The sequence below is a fragment of the Branchiostoma floridae genome, chromosome 5, assembly GCF_000003815.2.
Source record: "Branchiostoma floridae strain S238N-H82 chromosome 5, Bfl_VNyyK, whole genome shotgun sequence".
In the NCBI taxonomy this organism is placed as follows: Eukaryota; Metazoa; Chordata; class Leptocardii; order Amphioxiformes; family Branchiostomatidae; genus Branchiostoma; species Branchiostoma floridae.
In genome coordinates, this window is record NC_049983.1 from 1,797,729 (window position 1) to 1,808,122 (window position 10,394).

General features: G+C 40.9%; 1 protein-coding gene across 1 annotated transcript in view; it reads left to right on the forward strand.

Moving 5' to 3' along the window:
- The first annotated feature begins 3,974 nt into the window (after positions 1–3,974).
- The window catches only part of LOC118415487 (phosphotriesterase-related protein-like), a 10,060-nt gene continuing 3,640 nt past the window's right edge, over positions 3,975–10,394 (forward strand). Inside the window, exons 1-6 of the mRNA XM_035820146.1 lie at positions 3,975–4,051; positions 4,412–4,496; positions 5,618–5,798; positions 6,944–7,028; positions 8,136–8,324; positions 9,364–9,492. Coding sequence (XP_035676039.1) covers positions 4,420–4,496; positions 5,618–5,798; positions 6,944–7,028; positions 8,136–8,324; positions 9,364–9,492 — 661 coding nt within the window. The 5' untranslated portion in view covers positions 3,975–4,051; positions 4,412–4,419. The remainder of the gene's footprint in view (positions 4,052–4,411; positions 4,497–5,617; positions 5,799–6,943; positions 7,029–8,135; positions 8,325–9,363; positions 9,493–10,394) is intronic.

Here is a 10,394-nt window from a genome sequence, read left to right on the forward strand (position 1 = left end):
TTACTCAAGACTTTGTCTTTCTTGTTCCATACTCCATATGTTTAGAAAACATGGATATTTCAATTCATGTACAACATTAACCTTAAGTCTGTCAAAAATGTTTGAAATATGTTGCTGTATATCTTTGTATCCTTATCTATATGTCTCAACCACTGTTTAAAAATAGAGAACTTTGCAATACTAATTACCCTGTTTACAAGACAGATGTTACTGACTCCAAGAAATATAAGTGGTTTTGTTATTGTGACATGTAAACTTTTTTGACGCAACACATTTTCAACATCTTTTCAAAATAGTCCCAGCTTTCCACAATTAAAAAAACATATGGACATAGGTGTCTTTTTCATTACATAGTGTGCATACAGGACTGTATATTTCACCCAGTTTGTTTTTGATTTGCCACTTATTTAGCTTTAATCCACAGGGTAAAATGTTGTGCAGGAGTACATGTACTTTTCGGTATACCATATTCTGTGTGTTTTGTCGTTGTTCAACCCTCCTGACCACTTAGACTTCATATAAAGCATTAAAGGCAAGTGTCTTTCTAACTTTTGTTTATTCGAACGCTCTCATCAGTTTGGGGGTTCCCAGAGGATGTCATCCATACAATGTGATAAACATGGCCTTACTTATTCATTAAGATTAGAATACTATCACAAAATAGCGTATATGCGCGCATTAGCCTCTGGATAATTGCACTTCTTTTTTCTTTCCTTCTTCTGAAATGTGATTGTTGTAAAATATTTTACACTTTCATCTTGAGATGCCGTTTCTCTTTAATTACAGGACCTGGATTGGCTCGTGACATGTGAGAGTATGGTCTTCACCGTCTTCTTTTAACAGACTAGTACTAGTGCAAAATCATTACATAGTCATTCTAGTCATTCATTACATAAAGACAGTTTGATTCCTCTACACTTTCAAAACTGATGGCCATGACTTTCGCAATGAATTTAATACTCTATTAGATAGAACAGGCGACTTGAATTTAACAATACTAAAACATTTCAAGACACTTAATATTACTTTGCATTGCTTCACCAGGGCTCGAAATCCCGCACTTGCACTGGTGCAGGTAACACTGAAAATTACCTGCACCAGACGATTTTGACATGCACCTGCTCAATTCAGGAAGTATTGATCATACAAAAATTGTTCAGGAACCATTGCTATTTTGAAATATCTTATAGGTTAAAGGTGTAAAAGTCAATGCAGCTAAAATCAGTCCACATAGACCTACATCATATGACATTTATGTATAAAACGCAGTACATGGACCAGTGCAGGTTAGGTGCAGGGAGACACATACCTGCACTAACCTGCATATTTAGGTGGTATTTCGAGCCCTGTTCACATTGCTAGAGAAATCGTGCATAACTTTTATCTTAATTGTGTTATTAGAATTATTTCTTTATTTCAATAAACAAAACAAAACACACTTATGGTGGGTTAAGGGAGAAAATGGTCCTATTGAAAACTGCGGAGTAGTTGTATGTTCTTTTTACCTAGGGGAAATATCTGAGATTGTTTATTGTTTATTAACTTCTTTAGTTGTTGAAAACTTATCACAGTCTGCAACATCTACTCTTCCAGGAGTAATGATTACACATAACTTGTACACATAACATATACAACATATAACATGTCATTCAAAATATCATTAAAAACTCATGTGCCTTATCAAAGTTATAAAGTCCCTCATGTGCCATTAGCTGAGTTTCGCATGTGTTTCATTAGCTGCTGTCTGAACATCCTGGATGTGCTCACAGTTTGTAACTCATGTGTTAGTTGGTTCCATTCAGATGTTGCTCTATATGTGAAAGATTTCTTAAGGCTAAGCTGATATTAACCAAGGCCTCCTTATGATAAAATCTTAGATTTTACTTGTATTAGTTAAACTCATTTAACGTGGATTGGATTAAAAAGACTTTTCTATTCTTGCAGTATATGTATGACGTTATTGTTTACTATTAAACGTTTATTAGTCAAGATAGAAGTTCAGTGCAATTTTGTTATCTAATAGTATAGCGTAAGCAACAACGGCTTGAGTATGAATATGAATAAATTCATATAAACCGTTGTTTACAATGTGTATGGCCTATACCTTCTGATTCGGTTTTTTAGGCAGTTATTGGAACGAACAAAGAAGCTGGCATGCAGGAAGGATAAAGTAAAACATGCAAAATTGACACTATCTGGAAAAGGATTTTTTTACTGAATTTTGATATTCCTTAGTATGTATTTTAGACGTAATATTGTGGCAATAAAAGTGCAGTTTGAGGACCAATGCCTTGTTTTTCTGTTGTTTCTTATCACGTATGACCTTCATATTAGCATAAATATGATTTTCTAATCTTTGTTTTGATAAAAAGAACTGAATGACGATGTAGTTTACAAAACTGAAGTTACAAAGTTTGTGACAAATTTCGTTAAATGATAAGTAATTCATTATTACAGGCTTAAGGCCATTCGAAATATTATTTTAGCATCACTTTCTTAGGCAAAAACGACGGAACTTTGTCTTATTTAGACCCACTTGCACCCCCCTCCCGAAATGAACATTCTAACTGCCTGCCTGGTTGCTTGTCAAACTTGGTAAACAGCCATATACTTTCAAAGTAATGTCCCTTCCACTCTTCGCTCACGAAGTGAACAATGATGGTCGTTGGTGACACGTGGCAAAATATGAGGCCCGTAAACTCACTAGCAATGACTATCTGCTCATACAGCGGAACGAAGGTCGACCAGACGGCGTATTGCCGCCTTGAAAGAAGACTGTTGTTAATCTCCAAGCAGGTTCTACCGTGCCGCATAAGACAGTATCAAAGCTAGCCAAGGTTTACGGTGGGCGCAGGCCGGGCTTGCTTGCTAATATACTTAAGGTGCACTCTCACTGCACTTGCGTCAAGCACTTCGGAGTTCGTTTACTGCACCACTAGGGCTGGGTATTGGTACAGCGTACCGGTACAAAACCGGTTTTTCTTATTGGACCGGTCCAGAAAAACCGGACCTGAAAAAAACGGACCTGAAAAAAAATAGGTGGAACGGATGTTGGACCGATAAGAAAATGAACACATTATTTTATCAGGCATTCACACGTTTTGGCGCTTGCATGTGGAAGAAAATAACAAGAGTGAAGTTGAGTTTAAAGTAGTTTGTACCAAGTCGTACAGGTGCAGTTAGCGTTGTAGGATTTTAAAACGCCAATGCAAGTCTAATACTCCACCTAACAAATCTCTTTGTAGTGAAATGGACCATTGGTATGAGTCATACTAAATCAGGTCCAGGCTCAGGTCCGGACCTGGACCTGATCCTTTGGACCTAAACCGGACCTGGACCTGGATTTTCTGTACCGGTACCCACCCCTATGCGCCACTGTTTTGTTATTTTTTCGGATTTTTTATAAGTCAGATATTGCGTAATACGTACAAGTGTGACTTAGAAGACGACAAAATGCAAAAAAAGGAGGAAAATTCGTTCTTTATCTCTGAAATTCGTAAGTTTTTTTCTAACCCCGCAGTGACGCAAGCTTGACGCAAGTGCAGTGATATGCACCTTTAGGGTGGCGGAGCGTGCTAATGTACATTAACGGCGACGACCGTTTTGCTTTAGACAACGACCGTTTACGAAACAGATATCAGCTTCGGCGCCTCACATGCTGAAAATTCGGCCAGCAATTTCCGCTCCTCCCACGAATTTGCTGACACCGCCTTTGTTTGTATTATACCATAAATATCCGTAATTGTAGAAATATGAAAAACGCTGTTGACCGATTCTAGCTGAGTTTAACGCATGAGGGAGCAGATGCACATCGATATCAGCCAATATTATCATTTCTAACTTTGACTGAAGTGGGAGAGGCGGGGAAGTAGTAATTATATGCAGCATTGGGCCGTTGCTTTGTGCATATGTCTGAAATGATGATCATTAATAGACTGCCAGGTGGCGCTGCTGTATATTGCACAACTTTGACCCTTCGGTGAACTCCAGGCTGGCGTGACAACATTGCTTACTGTGGTTTGCGTAGGATAAAGTTACCGTGTACCGAAAGGTAGTCGCAATATGGTTAAGTGTTTTGATAAGGTTTTAGTTTCTCATCCCAAGAGGCGAGCTGTGTAGACTGGTCAATTGCCATAAGCCGTGCGTATAAATTTGAAGAATACTGGTGCCCCGATCCGGAAACTGGACTTTGGAATTGTATGTTATCGTGATCACCAGTCTTGGAGGTTCAAATACACCCTTGGCCCTCCTACAAATGTTAGCGTTTCAATGGTTCTCTGGACAATTGGGTTGTACATAAAGTAACTTACAATGAATACGTAGATTTATAAGCAGCCTGCAGGGTGGTATGTATGGTTCAAGGTCATTATTCAACGATGCATGTACGTGTACTTCTTACTTGTGTCTCTAGGTGGCGCTATGGAGCCGGTCGTCTACAGCAGGCACGAGTTGCAAGGCAAAGTACTTACAGTGACCGGACCAGTCCCACCTGACAGGTAATGCCTTATCATGAAGACAGTCTAGGTGCGGCCTTATCTGTAGTTCTTAGCATAGTGTTAGATTTGCAGAATAAGGTTGTCGGAAGATCTGTTCCCACTTCATCCAAATCCAACGCCATGTTGACTTCATTATATGGATGACATAACGTTAAATTTTAATTAGTTTCCAAGAAAAAAAGGTTACGTGGGACCGCGTAGCACAGTCTGTGGCAGTTTGTTCGCCTCGGAACCGAGAGGTTGCGGGATCGAATCCGACTGCCGTGCCACCGATCTTGTGCCCTTGGGAAAGGCACTTTACACGGCTTTCCTCACTTTACTCAGGTGAAAATGAGTAGATAGCTTCGGCTAGGGCCGTCCCTCGGATAGGACGTTAAATGGAGGTCCCGTGTATGGGGAGAGCAACACCCCATGCACGTTAAAGAACCCCCACACGTGCGATGGTGCGGTGTGCGTTGGTGCAAATCCTTTTGTCGGGAGTTGGTGATTCATTTCACCTCTCCCGGATTGAGACCTGGCGAACCTCTGTCTCGTATCAGCCACATGGTGATTTACATCATTCACCCGGACGGGTGTGTCACCCCGTAAGGGGCGGTATAACCCGTCGTGTGCGAACATGTACGAAAATGTACAGGGTTAGCCCTTAGCAATTGCCTACGGCTAGTTGGGCAGCCCTGGCTGTTTGTAAACAGCTGAACAAATTAATAAAGGTTACGACCACACTGTAAATCTTACAAAGCAGCTGTAAAATTAGAACATATACGCCGTAAGTTGACAAAATATCGGAAAACTAATGCTAATGTCATTGAATACCATAGTAAATGCCAAAGAAGATGATATGAAAGAACATAGTTTAGAAAAAAAATGGTATACCATATTCTGTGTTTTAAGTTTCACCTGGTCACTTAATGAAGGAATTTTTTGCATTTGTTTATTTGCATGATCGCACCAGTTTTGGTTTTCCACAGGACGTCATCCATATAATAAGATCAACATGGCCTTATATGCTACATTCTAATGCGCAACTGCCATATACCAACACTATGTATATTGTCACAATTATGTAGATGGTCATGACATGAAGTTTTAGAAACTGTTTGAACTTTCTGCACGATAATTAGTATAGGGAAGACTTTGATGCACGAGCATATCATAGTGGACTATGCCAAGAACTTCGGACCGCCCATTGGTGACTCGTCACGTGCCAGGGTAGGAGGGCTGTCATTGGACGAGCAGAGACAGCTATGGGAGGAGCCACTGTCAATCAAGAACGTAGGACACTGCAGGGGGTACTTTAACCAGGTGGGCACCATGCACCTATCTTTGTTACGATAATTGTGACTGTCCGGTCGAGAGTTAGTGTTATGACGCCATGTACACCGACGAACAGGCGAGTCATTAACGTTATTATAATATAGTCGACACAAAAGTGCTGTATGACGTATAGATCCCTTGATACTATGCGTGTGAATTTATTTGTCGAATTTCTAAAAATTTACATTTGTTCTTTGGTACATAGGGACATTACATATTGCATTTTGAATCAAAAATTTCCACGGGAAATATTCGAAACATTGCCGTCTTGGCATGTCAAGCCTTTTCAAAATTCTGCTGTATTGTATTTATGATCATTCATCCCTTGAATCGACACCATATGTTGTCGATTCAAATTCTGACCAATCAGAAGGGGTGATACACACCGGGCCGGCCAGAATCTATGTGTTACGACGTCATATCCGACATGTAACGTCTGCGGAGCTCGGCAATATGATAATGTTCGATCACAGCCTATATATGATTTACACGTCTGATTTACACATCAACATCAATTAGTAATGTTCCCTATGGAAGTCAGGAGAATGGCTACGTTACTTTCAAGGTACAATATTTTAGTGCTACAAGTGTGACTGTGACACTGCAAAATATTTGTACCAGGACAACTTCCGGGATCCCAAGTGGAACAATTTCCAAGCCCACATTGTTGACAGCCCCTCACTTGACATTCGCGACCAGGTTACTGTCATCTCACACGCTGTGCCTCCTCCGTCTGCGTGATATTTCTCCAGAAAGTTTAAAGATTAAAACGGAAAATAACGGACTATAACTCCTTTTAGATATTGTGGTTTTTTAACCAACTACCAAGACACACGGTCCAATGGGAAGCAAAAAAAAAAGCAAAACGAACAAAAAATGCAACACAGAAATTTTCTAAACCGCTCAACCGGATGGTTCAAACGGGGAACTTTAGAGGCAATATATGAGGGACTGTACAATCCCACCCTCAACAGGGAAATAGGCCTACGCGTCAAAGTTTCCGGCACTTTAGACCCTGCCCTACCACCGAAAGAAATGAGATCATGTCTACCTTTGTTATTTGTTATTTTTATCAATTGATATTGCTTCATGACGTTATGTTTATGTATCATCGTTTCTTCGTTTGTCTCTAGAACAAAGACAATATGGTGTTGGACAACGAACAAATGATGGTGAATGAAGTGGAAGTTTATAAGAAATTTGGAGGGGGAACAATTGGTAAGAATATTGTACGTTTTTACTCTCCATCCTATAGGCCTAAAACTAAATACTAGTATCTACTCTCCAAGCAGAGGTTAGACCATTGCTTTAGGTGCTGACTTGTGTTATAATAAACAAGTACTTGGACGCAAGTAGAAATAGGTTTTAATAACACTGAAATCATTGGTAAAGATGGAATGAAATACCTTACCCCACACCAGAAATGGAATACAATATTTACTTCACGTAAGTTTGTGTCATATCTTTATTGACACGACATAAGTACAGCAACTTTCGTAAGGTCTACATGTATGACAACTCCTTACAATACAACTAAAACAGTTGTTGCTGTTGTTGTCCTTGTTTAACGTCTATTTCGTCGCTAGACGTGGATTCAAGGTACATACATGGATATCTATATGCATGAATAAGTCAGCATAAATTTTTTTGTTATCAATTGCTACCAGGTCAAAGAATGCTTTTCAAGCCAAAGGAAATAGATACTGCAAAAAAATCCCAACTTCGAATTGTTTACAGAACATGACTGTCATGCCGTTCATGTTCTATTGTGCAATAAGGCCACATCAAGTAAATGTTTTGGAGGACACCCTCTGCAAAGAACAAATTTATTGCGAGCTGGCCAAAAAAATGGAGAGGACGAAGAAAAGAAGGTTAAAAGAAAGAAGAAAGTTGGATTGTCAAAATGGACACCGCAAATGTTTAAACAGGAACCGAAGCGACAAATAACGTTATGTAATTATGTGCACAAAGTGATACCAGTGTGGGTGACTGGTACCACTTAGTAGTAAATGTACCAAGTTGACAGCTACAAGGCATGCGGCTACCAGATTAGTGCAACTCTTACTATCGAACTAGTTTCACTTCAGAATCTACAATTTTGCTCATGCCTACATGTTCCTCACTAGTGTCACTTTTATAATTGCAATCAAGGCTACCAAATGACATATTTTGCCATTTTGGTACTTTCTAGTCCTATTCACCATCTCCGGAGGCCTTTTCAAAATAAGGCGAACTTAAATTGATATGGCCTATAGTGAACAAAAATAGAAATGAACTCACTATAGATGTAAAACGGAGGTATAAGATCTTTGTCGTTCATTACAGTTGAACAGTCTGTGTGTGGGATGTACGGAGATCCCACAGCTCTCGCGAGAATCAGCGAGACTACAGGAGTGCGGATTGTTCACGGTAGCGGCTACTACCTGTCACGTGTGCATCCTCCAGACATGGACGAGAAAACCGTCCCACAGCTGACACAACAGTTCACTCAGGAGATTCTAGCAGGACACAAATGTGCGTCTTGTTTTGAAAACTATATCCTGGATATTTGGGGCGGCAGGTCATTCCTTTATTGCAAACAAGAGAAAAAGATCCCCGGCCGTATGCTAAATGGACAACATTTCTTGATTGCCTTCATCAAACGTATAGGGTTGCAAACGTATTATTTCAGTGAGAACGAAAATTCCCCAGCAAACACGCAATCTCCATACCACCATACTCTGTGAAACGCAATATAAAATGTTAGGGGGGAAAGTATCATAGTCCGCGTGACATATATAACACATCGATACAACTAAGGGAATGGCAAGCAAACCAACAAGACAACATGATGTCCTGGTTAACAAGGTTTTTAATCGCAACCAAGACATATATATATATATATATATATATATATATATATATATATATATATAAGATCACAGCAGAAATTTAAGTGACGGTCTGTCACCTTCCTCAGGGCAATTGGACAGGTTCACATTATACTGCAGCTATAGGTGTCGCTGATTACAGATGGCGTCCCAAACGTAAAAAATTGAATATATAGTACATTTAACGTTAATGTGGTGTAAACAATGTGGTCACAATACCCATATCTGTAAGGAGCGACACCTATAGCTGCAGTGCAATGTGAACCAGTCAGAATTGCTTAGCATGAAAGTTCATCTGTGTTGGTAGGATACATTATAGAAATTGCTAAACTTTCTTTCCAACACTGAAATCAATATAGGGACTTACCCTAAATTTTCGGTCAAACTCCGTGGACCTTGTTCAGAGAATGACCCTCTCTATCTCCAGCAGTGACGTCAGGAACACGAAACTTTTGCAGGAGGGGGTCATAAGTATCAGAAAGTCTATGTCGCCCCCCGTCTCTGTTGAGTGTGGGCCTGTGGGCTCTAATCGTTACACTGCCTCCTTCACTCCTCGAGCGAAGAAATCCTGTTCTGAGGAAGGTGACAAATGGTCATCGAAACATCGGCTGCGACTTTATGTCTTGGTTGTGAACATAGAACCCTGTTACTAACGAATAATTCCATGTGTTTGTACATGTCAGGCGGTGTGCATGCCGGTATCCTGGGTGAGCTGGGCTGTAGTACTGTCCTGGCACAGAACGAGGTCAAGGTTCTACAGGCCGCAGCTGTCACTCAACAGGAGACGGGCGTGGCCATCTCCATCCACCCAGGTCTATTTATTTGTTCATCTGTTTACAAACAGCCAGGGCTGCCCAACTAGCCGTAGGTTATTGCTGAGGGCTAACCCTGTACATGTTCGCACATGCTTATACACGACGGGTTATTCCGCCCCTTACGGGGTGACACACCCGTCCGGGTGAATGATGTAATTCACCATGTGGCTGATACGAGACAGAGGTTCGCCAGGCCTCCATCCGGGTGAATCATTTTGAAGTGAATCACCAATTCCCGACAGAAGGGTTTGCACCAACGCACACTGCACCATCGCGGCTCTCCCCAAACACGGGACCTCCATTTAACGTCCTATCCGAGCCGGTACTCTAGGTACTCATTTTCACCTGAGTAAAGTGAGGAAAGCCGTGTAAAGTGCCTTTCCCAAGGGCACAAGATCGGTGGCACGGCAGTTGGATTCGAACCTACCACCTCTTGGTTCCGAGGCGAATAATCTACCAATGTGCCACGCGGTCCCACCAGGTCTCAGATTTCCTCTCATGCCAACTGAAGTTGTTATAACTTGTTCTTACACAAAAAGGACAACCGGGCAGCCTTGTTTACATTGTTGAGATGGGCATATAAATGGTAGCAGTCTCACAGTTGACCTTCTGTTTCCAATTAGTTAAATTGGGGACCCTGGTTGAAGTCCCGGGGTAAGGACATCTCCGCTTGGCCTGCATGTGTCTTTTGGAAGGGACGTAAAATGGAGGTTCGGGTGCGTGTTCTTAAAGGTGTCTCATGAAATTTCTTAAAGGGAGGGAAGAGCTATCAATTTCCATCTGTACAAATCTATGTACCCTACTGAGGAAACAGTAAGGAACCTTGTGCCACTAGGCACCATAGGGGTCAAATGGAATGAAGCAAGGGATGCTTCTCAAGGCATGCTCCGAATGATCTT